General features: G+C 34.6%; 1 protein-coding gene across 1 annotated transcript; it reads left to right on the top strand.

The window, feature by feature from the left end:
- Positions 1-536: 536 nt before the first annotated feature.
- LOC142222211 (protein Cep78 homolog) lies at positions 537-23,363 on the top strand. The gene is made up of 7 exons (XM_075292226.1): positions 537-771; positions 829-1,115; positions 8,765-8,952; positions 9,014-9,365; positions 9,431-9,881; positions 9,947-10,238; positions 22,782-23,363. Exons 2-7 carry the CDS (start codon positions 833-835, stop codon positions 23,205-23,207), a joined length of 1,992 nt encoding a protein of 663 aa, XP_075148341.1. The 5' UTR covers positions 537-771; positions 829-832; the 3' UTR covers positions 23,208-23,363.
- Positions 23,364-23,532: the final 169 nt, after the last annotated feature.

Here is a 23,532-nt window from a genome sequence, read left to right as displayed (position 1 = left end):
AATTTTCACAAAATTTTCTTTAGAAATAAAATTTTGACAATTAAATTATGACAAAATTTTCGATAGAAATAAAATTTTGACAATATTTTTTTAGAATAAAAGTTTGAAAATTTTCTCTATAGAAATATTTGAAAAAAATTTCTATAAAAATAAAATTTTGCAAAAAATTTCTATAGAAATAAAATTTTGACAAAAATTTCTATAGAAATAAAATTTTGACAAAATTTTCTATAGAAATAAAATTTCGACAAAACTTTATACAGTAATAAAATTTTTTATACTTAGCAACAACCTCAAAATTAGATTTTTTAATTTGGTAGATTTTTGGTAAAACTTTCTTCAAATTTTGGTAGATTATTTTTGGCACGAGTGGTAACCGTGGTTTCCACATCCGGATGAGTATGAAGTAAATGGCTGTTAAACTCATCTTTTCTTAAAACAGTCGATAACAACGTTTATATAATTTTCGCTGGAAGGATAACATAGTATTCCTAAAAAAAAATATAACAACAAAAAATGCCAAAATTATCAATACTTCAAAAAAAAAACAGCTTTCAAAAATTTTCTAAAAGTCAATAGTTTTCCACATTTCCTTCAAACATTCCAATAGAAGCATAAGTGAGATACAACAGCCTTCCCAGTGACGGACAAGCGCGCAAATATCCTCGGACAGTAGAACGTACAGCAGGAAGTGTTATTTGGTATAAAAAAAAATTGGGGAAAAACAATACCGCATCAATTAAACCGCAGAGGATAAGAAAATCAATTCAAGTAAGTAAAGGCATATGATTGATTTTTTTTGTAGTTTAAATCCCTCAATGTCCATAGCAAAATGCATAAGTGTAACAATTTGGAAGTACGTGATGTGGCCACTGTCAATACCATGAAGAAATTGAGTCGTTGTCGCTCATTTCATTTTCGTTATTTGGAATTGTGCCGATCGAAAAATCTTACCCCATTGACGGATATTAAAACGAAAAATAATTGTACATCCGTTCTGGATTTCTACGGTGATAAATTATGTGTTAACGATTGGTTGTTGGTTGTGGAAGCTTTATACTATGATCAAGTCTTACAAACATTGGCCATACGCATGCGTAAACCCTTTCCAATGGGTAAGTTAATCTTGCACTACTCTCATTCGACATACATGTGCCCTTACGTCCAAGTGGCCGCTTATGATTCCCACGCCATACAGTGTTTCCAAATCGAAGAAAATATTGCTGAATATATCATTCCCACAAATCGTATCAAAAATCCCCAAAGTAGGATCATATATTAAGAAGCATATTTAGCAGCTGTTTACCGGTTTACCGAGATTCACCGTGATGCAATGGTTAGCATGCCCGCCTTGCATACACAGGGTCATAGGTTCGAACCCAGTTTCGACCAAACACCACTATACCTAACCTAACCTTGGGCTTCTAGGTTAGCTTAGGTTAGGTGGCAGCCCGATGTATCAGGCTCACTTAGACTATTCAGTCCATTGTGATACCACATTTGTGAACTTCTCTCTTATCACTGAGTGCTGCCCGATTCCATGTTAAGCTCAATGACAAGGGACCTCCTTTTTATATCCGAGTCCGAACGGCGTTCCACATTGCAGTGAAACCACTTAGAGAAGCTTTGAAACCCTCAGAAATTTCACCAGCATTACTGAGGTGGGATAATCCACCGCTGAAAAACTCTTTGGTGTTCGGTCGAAGCAGGAATCGAACCCACGACCTTGTGTATGCAAGGCGGGCATGCTAACCATTGGCTTTCGTGGGCTTCTAGAGACCGTTATTTTTATCCGATTTGCTGAAATTGTTAATATACTGGCCACAAAAACCTGTATCGGATTTAGTTTTTATCGGTTCATTTGGTAAGGCTTCCATATAGACCGATTTCAATTCTTGATTCTGAAATTGTGGTGGCCATATCTCTCGAACTATAAGAGACGGTTTTACAGTTTGTATGTTCGGGGTAAGCTCGGAAACGGCTGGACCGATTTACTTGAAAATTTCAGAGAATGTAGAGAGTGCTTATGTGGTGAAAATAGGGTACCTAATTTTTGGAGATTTGGTTGGAGGGGGACCTCCCCATTGCGCGACTTTTTGAAAATTGGACCAAAGTTCGCTGATTTGCTTGAAATTTTTTGGGGAAGATTAGGGGTGGCCTCTAGGCAAAGATCCGCTACTTTATTTTTCGATATTTGGTCAGGGTGATGGTCTCTCCTTTGCCCGACTTATGAAGTACAATAAAAAACATAACTTTTCCGATTTACTTGAAATTTACGGAGGATGTGAGGGAAGATTATAGAGTTAATATGGGGTATCTGATGTGTTCATAGTTGGACAGGGAGGGGGAATTCCCCTTATTGAAAATTACAACAAAATTATCCGATTTGGTTGAAATTTTCGGGGAAGGTTGAAGGGGGCGTCTAAACAAAGAACGACTACTTCAATTTTCGATAATTGGTACAGTCCAAAAACAACTAACATTTTCCGATTGAAATTTTACGGAAAAACTGGGTGAGGTTATGAAATTTATATCAAATTCCTGATTTTTCGATATTTCGTCGGAAAAATAAAAGTACATACAGAGAAAAATTTAACTATTCCAATTTATTTGAAATTTACAGAGGACGTGGGTAGAGGTTATGAAATTAATATTAGATACCCGATTTTGTGACATTTGGACGGGAAGGGAGGCCTTCCCTTGCTCTGCTTTTTGAAAATTGGGCTTATAATTTGCTTGACATTTTCTTGGCGGTCACACACAGGATGCGCTACATAATTTTTCGATATTTGGTCGGAGTGGGGGAAAAACTTAAAATAAAAACTAAAATTCTAAAGTTTTCTTGAAATTTCCAAGGCCGTGGGGGAAGGTTATGAAATCAATATGGTGTATCTGTTTTTTGGATATTTGAACGGAGAGGAAACATTCTCCTTGCCCCACACTAGGAAACTTCAAGGAAAATTTACAGATTTTCTTGGAATTTGCAGAGAAAGTGACGTCCCTTTACAAAAAATAGAGAAATTGGCAGAAGATGATTAAATTTATACAGGGAACATGATTTTTCGATGTCTGGTTGGGGAAGGGGAATAATGAAGTTGGGTAGTTTGTGAAATGAATATCGGGTACGTGAATTTACGATATCTGGTCCGGTAGAAGCGAAGGAGAGGTGTTCCCTTTTGCCCGATTTTTTGAAAATAGAAAGTGGAGGATTGTCGATAAATGGGAACTCGGTACATAATTTTATGATTTTTCCACAGGCCAGACTCTGCCAGACTTTTTTAAGTAAAAAACTTAAATTTACATGAAGTTGACAGGCAACGTAGAAGCTGCTTCTTTTTCCGGTATATGTTTGGGAAAGGCATGTTCTCCGTGTCCAACACTTTAACAAATTTTAATATGGTCAATTTTTTAGTACTTTTACTTTTTCCGATTTATTGGATTTGTCAAGGGAAGTATACCTTCCCTTGACAAATCACGCTTGAAATTCACAGGAAATGTAGAAGATTGTCAAACGATTTGAATACAGAACAATTAAAAAAAAAAAAAAACAAATATATACGGCAGTAAGTTCGGTCACACGGAATCTCCACTCCCTCCACCATAGATTGCATAGAAACTTGTACTAAAGACTGTCATACACAATCGAATTACTTGGGTTGTGGTCACACTTGCCGATTGCAAGGTATCTTAAAACTTCCTCATACCGTCTTCTAAATTGTAAGTTGGTCCATACGTGATATATATTAAACTAAAACAAGTATATACGGCCGCAAGTTCGGCCAGGCCGAATCTTATGTACCCACCACCATGGATTGCGTAGAAACTTCTACGAAAGACTGTCATCCACAATCGAATTACTTGGGTTGTGGTATCTTAAAACTTCTTATTCCTGCATGGTTGTTGTATACCATATACTAACATCACGTACCAAATTTCAACCGAATGGGAAGTATTTTGCTCTTCCAAGGGGCTCTGGAGGTCAAATCTGGGGATCGGTTTATATGGGGCCTATATATAATTATGTACCGATATCGACCAATTTTTGCATGGGAGTTTGAGGCCATATATTAACACCACGTACCAAATTTCAACTGAATCAGATGAATTTTGGTCTTCCAAGAGGTTCCGGAGGTCAAATCTGGTGATCGGTTTATATGGGGGCTATATATAATTATGAACCGATGTATACCAATTTTTGCATGGTTGTTAGAGACCATATACTAACATCACGTACCAAATTTCAGCCATATCGGATTAAATTTGCTTCTCTTAGAGGCCTCGCAAGCCAAATCGGGGGATCGGTTTATATGGGGGCTATATATAATTATGGACCGATGTGGACCAATTTTTGCATGGTTGTTAGAGACCATATACTGACACCATGTACCAAATTTCAGCCGGATCGGATGAAATTTGCTTCTCTTAGGGGCTTCGCAAACCAAATCGGGGGATCGGTTTATATGGGGGCTATATATAATTATGGACCGATGTGGACCAATTTTTGCATGGTTGTTAGAGACCATATACTAACACCATGTACCAAATTTCAGCCGGATCGGATGAAATTTGCTTCTCTTAGAGGCCTCGCAAGCCAAATTTTGGGGTCCGTTTATATGGGGGCTATACGTAAAAGTGGACCGATATGGCCCATTTGCAATACCATCCGACCTACATCAATAACAACTAATTGTGCCAAGTTTCAAGTCGATAGCTTGTTTCGTTCGGAAGTTAGCGTGATTTCAACAGACGGACGGACGGACGGACGGACGGACGGACGGACATGCTCAGATCGACTCAGAATTTCACCACGACCCAGAATATATATACTTTATGGGGTCTTAGAGCAATATTTCGATGTGTTACAAACGGAATGACAAAGTTAATATACCCCCCATCCTATGGTGGTGGGTATAAAAAGGCCGATTAAATACGTGTATAATTCAGTTTGACAAAATTTTCTATAGAAATAAAATTCTGACAAAATTTTCTATAGAAATAAAATTCTGACAAAATTTTGTATAGTAATAAAATTTTGACAAAATTTTTATAGGAATAAAATCTTGCAAAATTTTGTATAGTAATAAAATTTTGACAAAATTTTCTATAGAAAGAAAATTTTGACAAAATTTTGACAAATTTTCTATAGAAATAAAATTTTGGTAGATTAATTTTGGGGAATCGACTATATATAACTATAGACCGATATGGACCAATTTTGGCATGGTTGTTAGCGGCCATATTCTAGCGCAATGTACCAAAGAAATAAATCTTGCAAAATTTTGTATAGTAATAAAATTTTGACAAAATGTTCTATAGAAATAAAATTTTGACAAAATTTTCTGTAGTAATAAAATTTTGACAAAATTTTCTATAGTAATAAAATTTTGACAAAATTTTCTATAGAAATAAAATTTTGGTAGATTAATTTTGGGAATCGACTATATATAACTACAGACCGATATGGATCAATTTTGGCATGGTTGTTAGCGGCCATATACTAGCGCAATGTACCAAATTTCACCACGTACCAAATTTCAACCGGGTCGGATGAAATTTGCTCCTCCAATAGCTCCGGAGGTCAAATCTGGGGATCGGTTTAAATGTGGGTTATATATAATTAAGACCGGTATGGACCAATTTTTGCATGGTTGTTAGAGACCATATACTAACACCATGTACCAAATTTCAACCGGATCGGGTGAATTTTGCTCTTCCAAGGGGCTCTCTGAGGTAAATCTGGGGATCGGTTTATATGGGGGCTATATATAATTATGGATCGATATGGACCAATTTTTGCATGGTTGTCAGAGACCATATACTAACACCACGTACCAAATTTCAACCGAATCGGATAAATTTTGCTCATCCATGAGGCTCCGGAAGTCTGGGATAGGTTTATATGAGGGCTATATATAATTATGGACCGATGTGAACCAAAGTTTGCATAGTTGTTAGAGACCATATATGTTGTTTTAAGTAACTGTATAAGGCCTTTGTAAGGCTTAGTTACATATGAAAATAAATAAATTAAATTAACACCATGTACCAAATTTCGGATCGGATGAAATTTGCTTCTCTTAGAGGCTCCGCAAGCCAAATCGGGGGATCGGTTTATATGGGGGCTATATATAATTATGGATCGATGTGGACCAATTTTTGCATAGTTGTTGAGATCATATACTTAGAAGCTACGCAAGCCAAATCTGGGGATCGGTTTATATGGGAGCTATATATAATTATGGACAGATGTGAACCAAAGTTTGCATAGTTGTTAGAGACCATATATGTTGTTTTAAGTAACTGTATAAGGCCTTTGTAAGGCTTAGTTACATATGAAAATAAATAAATTAAATTAACACCATGTACCAAATTTCAACCGGATCGGATGAAATTTGCTCCTCTAAGAGGCTCCGCAAGCCAAATCGGGGGATCGGTTTATATGGGCGCTATATATAATTATGGACCGATGTGGACCAATTTTTGCATAGTTGTTAGAGATCATATACTTACACAATGTACCAAATTTCAGCCGCATTGAATGAAATCTGCTTCTCTTAGAGGCTCCGCAAGCCAAATCGGGGGATCGGTTTATATGGGGGCTATATATAATTATGGACCGATGTGGACCAGTTTTTGCATACTAACACCATGTACCAAATTTCAACCGGATCGGATGAAATTTGCTCCTCTAAGAGGCTCCGCAAGCCAAATCGGGGGATCGGTTTATATGGGCGCTATATATAATTATGGACCGATGTGGACCAATTTTTGCATAGTTGTTAGAGATCATATACTTACACCATGTACCAAATTTCAGCCGCATTGAATGAAATCTGCTTCTCTTAGAGGCTCCGCAAGCCGAATCGGGGGATCGGTTTATATGGGGGCTATATATAAATATGGACCGACGTGGACCAATTTTTGCATAGTTGTTAGAGATTATATACTTACAACATGTAGCAAATTTCAGCCGGATCGGTTGAAATTTGCTTCTCTTAGAGGCTCCGCAAGCCAAATCTGGGGATCGGTTTATATGGGGGCTATATATAATTATGGACCGATTTGGACCAATTTTTGCATGGTTGTGGGAGACCATATACTAACACCATGTACCAAATTTCAGACGGATCGGATGAAATTTGCTTTTCTTAGAGGCTGCGAAAGCCAAAATGGGGGATCGGATTATATGGGAGCTATATATAATTATGGACCGATTTGGACCAATTTTTGCATGGTTGTGGGAGACCATATACTAACACCATGTACCAAATTTCAGACGGATCGGATGAAATTTGCTTCTCTTAGAGGCTCCGAAAGCCAAAATGGGGGATCGGATTATATGGGAGCTATATATAATTATGAACCGATGTGGACCAATTTTTGCACGGTTGTTAGAGACCATATACTAACATCATGTACAAAATTTCAATCGGATCGGATGAATTTTGCTCATCCATGAGGCTCCGGAGGTCAAATTTGGGGATCGGTTTATATGGGGCTATATATAATTATGGACCGATGTGAACCAAAGTTTGCATGGTTGTGAGAGACCATATACTAACACCATGTACCAAATTTCAATCGGATCGGATGAAATTTGCTTCTCTTAGAGGCTCCGCAAGCCAAATCTGCGGATCGGTTTATATGGCGGCTATATATAATTATAGACCGATGTGGACCAATTTTTTCATGGTTGTTAAAGCCCATATACTAACACCATGTATCAAATTTCAGCCGCATCGAATGAAATTTGCTTCTCTTCGAGGCTCCGCAAGCCACATCTGGGGATCGGTTTATATGGGGGCTATATATAATTATGGACCAATTTGGACCAATTTTTGCATGGTTGTTAGAGACCATATACTAAAACCATGTACCAAATTTCAACCGGATCGGATGAATTTTGCTCCTCCAGGAGGCTCCGCAAGCCAAATCTGAGCGTCTGTTTATATGGGGGCTATACGTAAAAGTGGTCCAATATGGCCCATTTTCAATACCATCCGACCTACATCAATAACAACTACTTGTGCCAAGTTTCTAGTCGATAGCTTGTTTCGTTCGGAAGTTAGCGTGATGTCAACATACGGACGGACGGACATGCTCAGATCGACTCAGAATTTCACCACGACTCAGAATATATATACTTTATGGGGTCTTAGAGCAATATTTCGATGTTTCAAAACGGAATGACAAAGGTGGAGGGTATAAAAATTTGTTGAAAGGGAACACACCCTACCCGACGTTTGTTAAGCCGGCCCGTGTTGCATCTGCAAAACCGCCCTATTTCTGTATATAAACGAAAAAGCAAGTAGTCCGATATTTTTGAAATGTACGAGACACGTGTGTGGAAACCATGGAGTGATTAACATTGCCGTATCTAGACATTTATAACCAGGGGGGCTATAGCCCCCTATCTATACTACGGTAACAATATACAATGGAAAATCATATATAGGTTTTCACATTCTAATTTTTTTCTGGCCTCCCCCAGAGGCCTTACTACGCTTATGGTGATTAATCATTACATCAGTTTTTGTGCGACAGACTTCCCAAGACCCTACTCTTTAAAAGAGATCAAATATTTTCGAATTTATTTTCAAATCGAAGGATATGATTGACTAAGTCATCGAAAATATGCTTCCGGAGTCGCAGCGAAGCGGGTTACGCTAGTTTTCTATGAATATTCCAAAAGTCCAAAACAAAATACACCGTTTCTCTTTCTCTATCACTATCAATCTTTCTCTCTCTTTTTATTCCCTAAAAGTTCTGGAACATTTGGATTCGGAGAAAAAGGCCAAACTTTTTCGGCAAAAACCCGTACTATTTACCAAATTCATATTTTCCGGTGTTATAGAAGCTATATCGAATTGTATTGAATTCAATAAAAATCTTCGAGTTCTAAACCTTGAAGGTTTACCCTTAAATGACAAATATGTGGAGTCTATAGCAAAGGTAATGAGGGGAGGAGATCCTAAATAGATTTCAATATTTAGAAGTATTCTCTATCTTACAGGCTCTTTCTTCAAACGAAAGTCTACATGATATAAGCTTCCAACGCTCGAATATAGGGGATAAAGGTTGTGAGGCTATATGTAACACCATCAAATATTTAGAAAATATAGAAAAGCTTAATCTGTCCGAATGTGAATTGACGACAAAGGGTGCCGAATTTGTGGCCGATATGGTTAAAATCCAAAAAATTAGTCGTTATACAGAAGGTTGGCAAAAATCATTGCGTTATCGCGATGTAGATCCCGAAACTATGCCAGGTTTACGATCATTGACCTTGGCAAGAAATCCCCAGATTGGTGATGATGGTATTAAACCCATAGTGGAGGTATTAAAGGAGGATGTCTGGATTAAAGGTAATATGGAAAAAAATGATGTCCGAAATTGTAATGCTCTTTAATTTGTCTCACCTCGATTTTAGTAATTGATATGGAAAATTGTGGCCTAACCGATCGTGGAGCCAATTTAATACTCGATTGTTTGGACATTAATAATTACATCATTGATTTCAATGTTCGTGGCAATTCGGGAATAAGTAAATTTCTTCAACGTAGTATACGTGAACAATTGGGCAAAGAGGATGAAGATCAACAGTTGTTGGCCGGACAGCAGCATGAACTGATTCCCGGGCCTAATGGCACAATGATCAAACGTCCCAAAATAACTATGGCCTCACTCAAAGAACAATTAAAAACTCTTGAGGAGCAATTGGCTTTCGAAAGAGTTTTACGACGTAAGGCGGAACAGCTGAATGATAAACTCAATCAACAGATCATAGCCTATGAGGCACAATTGGAGACTGATATGAAATCCAATATACCCGATGGTTATGTTCTCGTTAAAGATGAATCTTTGCAATCGATTATTAGGGAGTAAGTTTGCCATACAATAATGATCCATAAGAAATTCTTATAAAAAAAGTTTCCAATCCCAATAGGCGTAACGATTTTCAAAAATTGGCCAATAGTGTTGTGGTTAGCAATGATGAAGTAACACCTCGTAATAATATCATGCGATCTCGTAAATCCTCACGTAATGGAGCTCAAGATTCTCTGGCCGAAGTCGATGGACAACAAAATAGTCCTGCTTCTAATGCTGCCTCCGAGCAAAGGAAACCTCATAAAGTCCGCAAAGTAAAAAGTGAAGTGAAATATACCGATCCTATTCCAAACGATCCCGAAAAACGTAAAATCTCCAAGTCGGATCAAGAGTTTTCCAATGAAAGTGATGTAAGTTTTCTAAGATATATCCTAAGCATATTTATGTTTCGGGGCCCCTTTATGATACGGTAAAGTATCTGCAAACTAGTAGAGCTCCTCGCTCCACCCATATCTGTACCGGATAGACTCGATGGATGCAGTTTATCGGACAGCTGCTGCCACATCAGTTTTTTTAACCGTCCGTTTTTTTTTCGTTGTTGGAGGTGGTGCACTTCGGGAAGCCACTTCCATATGATTCTGGTCCGAGACGGCATATAACAAAATCTCGGACCATGTTTATTTTCACTCTGGCGAAACCCATTTCGCCGTCGTTCAGTTTCGGCGAGGTATAATCGGCCAGCGACAGAGGAGCATTCCTTACAACTCGAATAAATTAGAAGTGAACTATCTATAAAAAAATTCAAACAAATTGAAGTTTTCAAATTTACTGTGAAAATTCGAAAATATTAAAATTTTCTACAAAAATTCGAATCAAAATAAACATTTTCGTAAAAAAACCCAATAAAATGAAATTTCATATGAAAATTCGAAAATATTTATACATATTTGCTTTGAAAATTCGAATAAATTGAAATTTTCGAATTCGAATAAATTTGAAAATTGCTATGAAAATTCGAATAAATTGAAATTTTCAGAAATTTTCTATGAATATTCCAAAATTCCAAAAAAAAAATCCAATTATAATCAAAATTAAAAAATCGAATAAACCAATTTGAATTTTTTTTATTTTAAATCTTCTACGAAAAAACAAAACAAAATTAAATTTTCTACACAATTTCGTCTGAATTAGCTTTTTTGTAAAAATTCGAATATTAGCTTAAAGCTGAAATCACAAACAACAATAATGATTGAAGAATAAATCAACAATAACAAGACAAAATAAAATTCGAATATACTGAAATTTTCTATGAAAATTCGAATATACTGAAATTTTCTGTGAAAATTCCAGTAAACTCAAATTGTCTATTAAAATTCGAATAAATTGAAATTTTCTTAGAAAAGTAAAAATTTCTATTAAAATTCGTATTAAAACTTTCTACGAAGATTCGAAAATATTAAAATTTTCTATAAAAATTCCAATTTCATTTTAAATTTCATATAAAAATTCAAAAATATTTATATTTACTATGAAAATTCCAATAAATTAAAATAATCCATAAAAATTCGAATTATTTGAAAGTGAATATTCCAAAATTCCAAAAAAAATTCAATATGTAGTCAAAATTAAAAAATCGAATAAACTAATTTGTATTTTTTTAAATCTTCTATGAAAATTCGAACAAAATTAAATTTTCTAAACAAATTCGTATGCATATATATTTTTTTTTTGAAAATAAATTTAAATTTTCTAAAAAAATCGAATATACTAAAATTTTCTATGAAAATTCGAATAAAATAAAATTGTCAATAAAAATTCGAACAAACTGAAATTTTCTTAGAAAAGTAAAATTGTCTGCGAAAATTCGAAAGTATTACAATTTTCTACGAAAATTCGAAAATACTAAAATTCTTTCTCAAAATTCGAAAATATTAATATTTTCTATAAAAATTCGAATAAAAATAAAAATATAAAAAAACCACAATAAAATGAAATTTCATATGAAAATATTTATATTTGCTATGAAAATTCGATTAAATTGAAATCATCAATGAAAATTGAAATTTTCTATGAATATTCTGAAATTCCAATATGTAGTCAATACCGAATAAACCAATTTATATTTTTTGTTTTAAATCGTCTATAAAAGTCCAAACAAAATTAAAATTTCTAAACAACTTCGTATGTTTTTTTTAATTTGTTATAAAATTCGAATATACTGAAATTTTCTATGAAAATTCGAATAAAATCAAATTGTCTATAAAAATTCGAACAAACTAAAGTTTTCTTAAAAAAACAAAATGAAAATTCGAAAGTATTAAAATTTTCTACGAAAATTCGAAGATATTAAAATTTCTATAAAAATTCGAATAAAAATAAAAATTTTGTAAAAAAACTTAAATATAATGAAATTTTATACGAAAATTCGAAAATATTTATATTTGTTATGAAAATTCGAATAAATTGAAATAATCAATGAAAAGTCGATAATTATTTTTTTTTAATAAGAAAATTCGAATACATTGACATTTTTTATAAAAAATCGAATAAAATCAAGTTTTCTATAACAATTCGAATAAATTAAATTTTTGTATAAAAAATCGAACGTATTATAGTTTAAAAAAAAAATCTAACAAATTAAAACTCAAATTTTCTATGAAAATTCCAACAAACTAAAATTTTCTATAAAAATTCGAATAAAAATAAATAAATAAAATGAAATTTTCTATACACATTCGTATGAATTGAAATTTTTGTTTGAAAATTTGTATAAATTCAAACTTTCGAATATGCTGAAATTTTCTATGAAAATTCGAATAAAATCAAATTGTCTATAACAAATCGAATAAACTAACATTTTTTATAAAAATTCGAACATAATAATAGTTAAAAACATCTATCATATTACAATTGAAATTTTCTAAGAAATTTCGCTTTCGATTGAAAATCGAATGTACTGAAATTTTCTGTGAAAGTTCGAACAAACTCAAATTGTCTATAAAACTTCGAATATATTATCAGCGTTGCCAGAATTGTTTCACCAAAAACCGCTAGATTTGTCCAAAAAACTAGCCAAAAAAGCTAAAAAATTTAAAAAAATAGCTAGAAAAAAAGCTAAATTTTTTTGTATCAAAAGTCACATTTTTGAATTAAAATTTAGCAAACTTAAAGGCTTTATTTCACTTAAAAAGCATAATATTTTAATTGTATTCAATTTAATTCCATTTCTGTGAGACTGTAAGAAAATCTGAGTCATATTAGCTCTGTTGGCGTACTCGATACATTTTGATTACTATCACAAATTTTTACTGGAAGTCCTTCGTTTATATTTCCTTGTAAAAACATTTTTCTCAGTGAACTTGCAATTGTCAGTTGGTTAATCATGTCACATAGAACTGCATTAGAAAATGTCACATAGAACTGCATTAGAAAATATCTATATATTTCGTTTTAACTGAATTAATGATAAATTCGTGAACGTGTACACTTCTCCTAATTTTACCCAAGAGAATAAAACCCATTATAACTGTCTTGCAAGTTTATAATGAATAACTTTTATTCGAAAATTTCCCAAACCTACTGTTGTCCAATTTTCGTAAATGTAAATCCATCCCATTAATAAATAGCAGATTTGTTTTGATCCTATCACTACGAATTTTTTATTGCATTTTTTGGTGTTAAAAAAAATAATACCACATTCAAAACTTTATTTCCTTAATTATTTCTATGTTCGGTTCCAAAGATTTTGTACACTAATGATTTTTGTATTGATTCCGAGTCAAATTTGAATTTATTCGTTTTCTCAGCTTTTTCTTCATGAGCTATCACAGTGCTTTAAAAACGTGCTAACGAAAACTTAAATTTTCAAATTCAGACTCGACTTTAAGTAGAAATTAGATAAAAACGAAGTTTTATCCATATTTCAATAGGAACATGCCGAAAATAAAAAAAGCCAAAAATAGCTAAAAGGGTCATGAAAAAAAGCCAGAAAAAAAGCTAAAAGCTAAATGCATTTTTTTCCCGCTAAACGTCTTCAAAAAAAGCCAAATCTAGCGGGAAAAAAGCTAAATTGGCAACGCTGTATATTATATTAAGAATAAATTAAAAATTTCTATAAAAATAAAATTTCATATGAAAATTGGAATATATTAATGTAGGATGGCAACCTTGTTGCATACAAAGACAGACAGTGAACAGTAACTTGACGCTTACTAGTACTTGTACAGCCTTCCTCAAGAACACTCTCTTAGACCGTGAACGAGAAAAGAAGTAGTCTTTAAGCATAATTTTAAGTGAATTAACTCATCCTTTATTATTTTTACTACTTGTAAGGAAATTATTCAATAAACTTCATTATAAATAAAAATCAAAAGAAAGTTTCCTACAAACTTTGGGGGCTCGACCGAGGATAAAGGAGTCGAGTAATTCTATTGAATTGTGTGGTGAAAAGACTAAGAAGCTGAGACGAAAAGAAAAAGCTTATGTTTGTTAATTAAAGAGACTCGACCAAAAAGAATTTTGTGAAGTTGTGAAAAAGAAGCAATTATAAAAAGTAACATAGTAAAACTCTGTGTTAAGCATAGTAAGACAATAAAGAACCAACAACAACAAAAAGTTTGCTATTGAGTTGTGAAATTCACTGAAACAAGAATCTCGAAGGCATTTTGCGCGGGCATGCACAGACAGTCTTGTTGTGAAATTCAGATTGAAGCTAAAGCGATCACTAACATCGATGGACATATGTGTGTGTATGAGTGAAGCACAAGTAGTTGGTTGAAAACGTCGTTACTTTTTGAAAATAAGGGTTGGTCGAGATAAGAGAGAGACAGAGTGTGTGAGAGAGACCATTTTTTATGTACATCACGCCATTGTATGTACACTAAAAAATAGAGTTTGTGTTGCCGAGACGAAAAAGTTTGAAAAAACGGCTGAGAAGTTTGCCGAAAATAAAGAAGAATCCAGAAAGAAGAAAACTGCTTAAGGGCGAAAAAGTTTTGTTGCTGTACTTGGGAAAAGCTTGTGAGCTGTATTGTGAAGGGCCGTGTTGCCGAGTTTGTGAAGAGCTGTTGTAAGCTGTATTTGTGAAGAGCGTTTAGCTGTGTTAGTGAAGAGCTTAATTGCTGTTGTCAAGAAGAAGAATTTTGCCGTGGTATTGAGAAGAATTTTGCCGTGGTACAGAGAAGTTTGCCGTGTTGAGAGAAGAGATTTTGCTGTGTGTGCGCAAAAGCAAAGACGCAAGCAGAACGGAGTGAAGGAAGCAGAGCTGTTTTGATGTCTATGTTGATTTATGCTTTGTAAAGACGAATTTAATTTTGTAGAGAATATTGGTGAGAGTATTCTAGTTTTATTTTGCTTTGTATAATTTTTGTATTTTAAATTGATTTTAATTATCTATATTTCCTAAAATTATTTTGTCAATTTTGATTTCATTATAAGTTAAATAATTGATAAAAATGTCGGACATGGACCGAGAGAGTGTTTTAGGGATGACTGTGGAGGCTTTGAGAGGGAAATTAGCAGAATTGGGTTTAAGTACGCAGGGCTTAAAGGCCGAATTACAAGAAAGATTGTTAAGACATTTTGAGTTGGATTTACGGACTGAGATGACCGTTGACGATGGTGAGCGGCAAGATGACTGTAATTCCTTGGAGGACCAGAGCCCACTGCATGGCTTTGCTCGAGAAGATTCTGTTGCGAAGAGTATGTATACCCTAAAAGAAGTTAAAGATAGCCTGACTGAATTTAATGGAACTTCGTCACATGATATTGACCAATGGCTACAAGAATTTGAGGAAATGGCCGAAATTGTTAGTTGGTCTAATTTGCAAAAATTTGTTTATGGTAAACAATTGCTAATTGGTGCGGCAAAGTCATTCATACGAAGTCAAAGAGGTATAACCAACTGGGAGTTGTTAAAGCAGTCATTGTTAGCAGAATTTGGTTCGACGTTATCGGAGGCTCAAGTTCATAACAAACTGCGTAACCGACGTTTGCAGAAAGATGAGAGCTTGCTTGTTTATTTGTATAGCATGATGGAGATAGCAAAACAATCTGACGTAGACGAAAAAAGTATAATTGAATATTTCATTGAAGGTATTCCGGATTCCAGAGTCGGTAAGACAGTGCTATACGAGGCGAATGACATAAGGGGCCTGAAAAAGCAAATTTCGATTTATGAGAAAATTAGACAAAATCCTCAATCATTAAATAGAGCGAAATTTTCTAATTCGAGTGCTGCGAAGAATAATAGTGGACATGTCGAAAAGACGCAAGACCAGAGGAAATGTTTTAAATGCGGTGGAAAGTCACATTTGGCTAGAGATTGTTCTGTTAAAGATTACAAATGTTTTAAATGCCAAAAATATGGACATCGTTCATTTGAATGTGAAGAAGTGAAACAAGGACCTGAGACGAATGAGAAGAGACAAGCGAACATGGTGCAGAAAGGTTCGAATTTAATTTTTAAAGACGTGACTATAAAAGGCAAGAAGTTGTCTGCTTTAATTGATACTGGATGTGACATTTGCATAATGAGGTTTGATACGTTATTCCTACTTGGCGAAGTGAATTTTGTGCCAGAGAAAGTGGTGCTACGAGGCATAGGCGACAGTGGAATTGCTACGATGGGTCGTTTTAATTCTGAGATAATTATAGATGGCGAGAATTTCGATGTTACGTTTTATATCGTCTCTGAGCGTGACGTAAATCATTCGATAATGATTGGAAATAGTCTACTTTTGAGAACTGAAATGACCATGAAAGATGGAGAAATTACAATTCGAAAACCATCAGAGAGAAATCTATTTTTGGAAGAATTTGGTAGCATTTGCCTTAATTTTGAAGTAGACCACGGAGATGATGATGATGTTGATCTGGGTCATCTAGATGGAGACATTTTGACAAACGTGAAAAAATTAGTGAATGGGTATAAACCAAGAAGTGGTGTGAAAAGCCCGATTGAGATGAAATTGATTTTAAAAGACGATACACCAATTTACCAACGCGCAAGACGAATGCCGATTTCCGATCAGGAAATAGTGGAGCAACAAGTAAAGCATTGGTTGCATGAAGGGATCATAGTGCCGAGCACATCAGAATATGCTTCCCCAGTGGTATTAGTTTCAAAGAAAGACGGGTCAAAGCGACTATGCTGCGACTATCGAAAGCTGAATGAGAAGATAATTCGAGATCATTTCCCAATGCCTTTAATTGACGATGTACTTGATAAGTTGCAGAGTGCCAAGGTGTATACGACATTGGATTTAGTGAATGGTTTTTTCCACGTACCTATGGAGAAGTCGTCTAGGAAGTACACATCGTTTGTAACGCACAATGGGCAATACGAATTTCTGTATGTCCCATTTGGCATTACAAATTCTCCTGCTGTGTTTACAAGATTTATTTTTGCTGTGTTACAAGATTTGATACAAGATGGTACGATAGTAGTGTACATGGACGATATCATTATTCCAGCCAAGGATATGATAGAAGGGTTGCAAAAATTGGAATTAGTTTTGGAGAGAGCGTCTTTGAGCGGATTAAAGATAAAGTGGAGGAAGAGTCAAATTTTGAGAACGAAAGTGCATTTCTTGGGATATGTCATAGAAGATAGTTCTATTAGGCCTGATGAGGATAAGATTATTTCAGTTAAGAATTTCCCAGTGCCGACTGATCGTAAGACCGTAGAACGATTTCTTGGACTAACGACGTATTTTCGAAGATTCATTTGTGAATATGCAATTATTGCGAAGCCGTTGACGGATTTATTGAGAAAGAAGACAACATTTAAGATAACCGATGAAGTTTTGGCTGCGTGTCAACAATTGAAAGATGCTCTTGTGAGTGCACCTGTGTTGAAATTATTTAATCCGAATGCTGTTACTGAGGTACATGCGGATGCGAGTAAGTTTGGATATGGTGCAATGCTTTTGCAGAAGGACTCAGAGGATCAGCAGATGCATCCGATACAATTTATGAGTCGAAGAACCAAGCCGTATGAAGAAAGGTACCACTCCTACGAGTTGGAAGTTCTTGCAATCGTAGAAGCTCTGAAAAAATGGCGCATTTATTTATTGGGGATACCATTTAAAATTATTACCGATTGTAACGCATTTAAGATGACAATGAGTAAAGCTGATGTTCCACCACGAGTTTCTAGATGGGCAATGTTTTTACAAGACTTTGATTACAAGATTGAACACCGATCCGGAACCAAGATGAGGCACGTAGATGCATTGAGTAGGGTGTCGTGTCTTTTGGTGGAGAGCAGTTTGAGTCATAGACTTAAAGATGCCCAGTTGAAGGACGAATGGACAAGAGCTGTAAGATCTGTTTTGGAGAAGGGTCCTTATGAGGACTATTATTTGAAGAAAAAATGGCGCATTTATTTATTGGGGATACCATTTAAAATTATTACCGATTGTAACGCATTTAAGATGACAATGAGTAAAGCTGATGTTCCACCACGAGTTTCTAGATGGGCAATGTTTTTACAAGACTTTGATTACAAGATTGAACACCGATCCGGAACCAAGATGAGGCACGTAGATGCATTGAGTAGGGTGTCGTGTCTTTTGGTGGAGAGCAGTTTGAGTCATAGACTTAAAGATGCCCAGTTGAAGGACGAATGGACAAGAGCTGTATGATCTGTTTTGGAGAAGGGTCCTTATGAGGACTATTATTTGAAGAATGGTGTAATTTTCAAAGACCCTACAACGGAATTAATAGTGGTTCCACATCAAATGGAAGACGAGATAATAACGATGGCGCATAAACAAGGTCACTTTGGGGTGACCAAGACAAAAGATTTAGTGCAAAAACAATATTATATTCCAGGACTTACCCAGAAAGTTGAGAAGATCGTGCGAAGTTGTGTGCAGTGCATCATCACGGACGCTAAGAGTGGAAGAAAGGAAGGATTTTTGAATCCGATTGATAAAGAAGCCCGACCTTTGGCAACCTATCACATCGATCATGTTGGACCAATGGAAACGACGAGTAAGGCTTATAATCACATTTTAGTTGTTATAGACGCATTCACGAAGTTTGTGTGGCTTTATCCCACAAAGTCGACGGATACTAACGCTGTTTTAGAATGTCTAGAGAGACAGGCTGCTATATTTGGAAATCCAGTTCGGATAATTACGGATCGCGGGACAGCATTTACGTCCACAAATTTTGAGAAGTATTGCGAAGAAGCTGGAATACAACATTTGATGATAGCGACAGGGGTACCTAGAGGCAATGGTCAAGTCGAGAGGATACATCGAATTGTAGTACCCATGATTGCGAAATGTTGCCAAGAAGACCCAAAGAGTTGGTATAAGCACGTCCGTAAAGTGCAGATGATGATAAATAGTACACCACCAAGAAGTACTAAGGTGTCACCATTCAAATTGTTAACCGGAGTTGAGATGAGACGTGAAGAGAACCCTGACTTGAGAGAAATTCTAGAAGCGGAATTGATGATGGATTTTTGCCAAGAAAGAGAGGAAGTGAGAGCTTCGGCAAGAGAGAATATAACCGCTATTCAGAATGAGAATTGCAAAACCTTCAATGAAAGACGAAAGCCAGAGACCGTGTATAAGGAGAATGATCTGGTCGCGATTAAGCGTACCCAGTTTGGTACTGGTTTAAAGCTGAGAGGTAAATTTTTGGGACCATACAAGATAACGAGAGTGTCACGACATGGAAGGTACGAAGTGGAGAAAGTCGGAGAGCATGAGGGACCCAACAGAACATCGACGGTAGCTGAGAACATGAAGCCGTGGGTTCTGCAATCCGGGGCGTATTGCCGTCAGGAGGGCCGGTTGTAGGATGGCAACCTTGTTGCATACAAAGACAGACAGTGAACAGTAACTTGACGCTTACTAGTACTTGTACAGCCTTCCTCAAGAACACTCTCTCTTAGACCGTGAACGAGAAAAGAAGTAGTCTTTAAGCATAATTTTAAGTGAATTAACTCATCCTTTATTATTTTTACTACTTGTAAGGAAATTATTCAATAAACTTCATTATAAATAAAAATCAAAAGAAAGTTTCCTACATTAATATTTTCTATGATAATTGGAATAAATTAAAATCATTCATGAAAATTTGAATAGTTGAAATTTCGAATAATTCAGATTTTCTATGAAAACTCGAATAAAATAGAATTTTCTGTGAAAATACCAATATGTACTCAAATTACAAAAAAACAAAAGAAAAAATAATTAAGTTTTTTTTTTGAAATTTGAATAAATTGCAATTTCCTATAAAATTCGAATAAACTGCTTTTTTCTATAAAAATTGGTATAAATTTAAATTTTCTGTGAAAATTCACATAAATTTAAATTTCCTATGAAAATTCAAATATATTGAAATTTTCTGAAGAATTCAATTTATTTACTAAACTGAAATTATCTAAATGAAATGTGCAATATAGTGATTTTTGTACACCCAAAGAAATTTGTTAGTAGGGACAGCAGAAAAATCTGCTAAAACAGCAGAAAGTCTGCTGAAAAAGGGACAGCAGTCACTGTTTGCTGAAATAGCAAATATTTCCTGCCTTTTTTTAAGCTCGACTACACTAAATCATGTTTTATTTTGGCTGAAACAAATAAAAATATCAACTTAGGAGCTATCCTAACATAATTAAAACAATATTTTATGAAAATCTATACTAATTGATTAAAAATCTGAATATTTATCGATTTGAGGCATAACAGCAAACAAAATGTTTGCTGATCGTATTTATGAGATTGTAAGTATGTTACAGTGCAAAAATATACCAAAAATTACTTTTGGTTCTTAAATATGCTTTGGGGAAAAATTTATAACTTAAAAATTTTACAATTTATTGTTCATTAGGCCCTGAAGTACAAAAATATAACAGCAGACATCGACTGCTGTTATTTGCAGACTTTTTTCTATGAGTGTAGAAACTTTAAGAAGAATTCATTTTTTTACGAAAATCCCACAAAATTAAAATTTTCCATACAAAACTTCGAAATTATTTATATTTGTTATGCAAATTCCAATAAATTCAAATACTCCTAAAAATTCGAAAAATTCGGCCGGGTCGAATCTTAAATACCACCATGAATCAAATATTATAGTTTCCTTTGAAATTTCAGGGGGGTTTGATGACAGATATTCTCCTTGTGAACCGATACTCACCATTTTTGGTACACCTCATTATGGTCCTAAAATACCCCTAGATTTCCAATTTCTGGCAAATTGGATAAAAACTACGGTTTCTATAAGCCCTGAAGTAAAATCCGGAGATCGGTCTATATGGGGGCTATACCAAAACATGGACCGATACTCACCATCTTTGACACACCTCTTTATATTCCTAAATTACCGCTATATTTCCAATTTATGGCAAATTGGATAAAATCTATGGTTTATACAAACCCAAAAAGTAAAATCGGGAGATCGGTCTATATGGGAGCTATATAAAAACATGGACCGATATTCACCATTTTCGGCACACCTCCTTATGGTCCTAAAATACTTCTAGATTTCCAATTCCAGGCAAATTGGACAAGAACAATGTTTTCTATAAGCCCAAGAAATAAAATCGAGAGATCGGTCTATATGGGGGCTATACCAAAACATGGACCGATACTCAACATTTTTGGTACACCTCTTTATGGTACTAAAATAGTTCTAGATTTCCAATTTCAGGCAAATTGGATAAAAACTACGGTTTCTATAAGCCCAAGAAATAAAATCGGGAGATCGGTCTATATGGGGGCTATATCAAAACATAGACTGATACTCACAATTTTTGGCACACCTCTTTATGGTCCTAAAATACCTCTAGATTTTTAATTTCAGGCAAATTGGTTAAAAACTACGGTTTCTATAGGCCCAAGCCCCATATCGGGTTGGTCGGTTTATATGGGGACTATATCAAAACCTGGACCGATAATAGCCCATCTTCGAACTTGACCTGTTTGCAGACAAAAGACGAGTTTGTGCTGTAGCGTGACTACAACAGACACACAGACAGCCAGACAGATAGACGGACATGGTTATATCTACCTGATCAAGAATATATATACTTTATATAGTCGAAAATCGATATTTCGATGTGTTACAAACGGAATGACAAACTTATTATACCCCCGTCACCATTCTATGGTGGTGGGTATAAAAGCAATATGTAGTCAAACTTAAAACTAAAACGAATAAACTAATTTGTATTTTTTGTTAAATTTTTTTCTGGTAAAATCGAATATATACTCAAAATTAAAAAAAATAATATCTATACATTTTCTATAAATAAAATTTACTATAAAAATACTATTTTCGAATACATTTCAATTAAGTAAGTTGAAATACTAACATCTGTACGTATTTTTTGTTTCTAGGCACACCTCTTTATGGTCCTAAAATACCTCTAGATTTTTAATTTCAGGCAAATTGGTTAAAAACTACGGTTTCTATAGGCCCAAGACCCCAAATCGGATTGGTCGGTTTATATGGGGACTATATCAAAACCTGAACCGATAATAGCCCATCTTCGAATTTGACCTGTTTGCAGACAAAAGACGAGTTTGTGCTGTAGCGTGACTACAACAGACACACAGACAGCCAGACAGATAGACGGACATGGTTATATCTACCTGATCAAGAATATATATACTTTATATAGTCGAAAATCGATATTTCGATGTGTTACAAACGGAATGACAAACTTATTATACCCCCGTCACCATTCTATGGTGGTGGGTATAAAAGCAATATGTAGTAAAACTTAAAACTAAAACGAATAAACTAATTTGTATTTTTGTTTTTTTTTTGTTAAATTTTTTCTGGTAAAATCGAATATATACTCAAAATTAAAAAAAAATAATATCTATAAATTTTCTATAAATAAAATTTACTATAAAAATACTATTTTCGAATACATTTCAATTAAGTAAATTGAAATACTAACATCTGTACGTATTTTTTGTTTCTAGGGTAATTTGGCATCCGTACACTTTGAGAGTAATATTGGTGACACCATGACCAATAATACCAGTCGCAGCGCAGTATCCACTGTCGTCAATGCCACACGAATGAAATTGCGTAGTTTCAAGAACACTAATAACAATATCAATAATAATTTAAATAATTTGGAATTAGATGATTTGTCAATGCCTACAACTCGTAGCACTACCAGTAGTGAGGTTAACTCTACCGATTCCGATACCTTGCGTAATGACATAATGGAATATCAACCAATGAAAGTTTTTCTACGCCGCAATAAGAATCCACCAAAAATGCCTTTAACGCCTATGCCAACACATTTGGAAAAGGAAATTGATATGAAAAAGGCTGGCATTGATAAAAGGGAAAAATCACCGCGATCCCTATTTTTGGGATTATGCGACGATCAGGAGTAAATGATTTCGAGAATGTAACATCAAGGATGGTCAGAATAGATTAATAAAACTAAATTTTAATTTGTAAATATATTTTGATAATGGTTTCTAGAATCTACATATATTTCTATAATTATGTATTTGTAATTCCATTAAACTCAGTTTATGAAAGATGAATGTATCCTTGTTCACATTTGCCGTACGATTAGTTTTCCCATATTCGTAGATTTTATATATGCCTTGGCATATTTAGTTTTGGACTATAACGATATCAGGGTCTACATGAATATTCATATAGTATCTGGGTCTTCAGAATGGCATAGCGAGCCAAAGGATTATCCAACAT

The sequence above is a fragment of the Haematobia irritans genome, chromosome 1, assembly GCF_050003625.1.
Source record: "Haematobia irritans isolate KBUSLIRL chromosome 1, ASM5000362v1, whole genome shotgun sequence".
Classification (NCBI taxonomy): domain Eukaryota; kingdom Metazoa; phylum Arthropoda; class Insecta; order Diptera; family Muscidae; genus Haematobia; species Haematobia irritans.
The sequence above is the reverse complement of the archived record's forward strand: the minus strand, read 5'-3'. Positions and strand labels throughout refer to the sequence as shown.

Coding starts and splice junctions, on each gene's coding strand:
- LOC142222211 (XM_075292226.1), top strand. CDS start 833: ATGCATAAGTGTAACAATTTGGAAGTACGTGATGTGGCCACTGTCAAT. Junction 1,116..8,764: donor GCGTAAACCCTTTCCAATGG/GTAAGTTAATCT, acceptor ATTCCCTAAAAG/TTCTGGAACATTTGGATTCG. Junction 9,366..9,430: donor GGAGGATGTCTGGATTAAAG/GTAATATGGAAA, acceptor CCTCGATTTTAG/TAATTGATATGGAAAATTGT.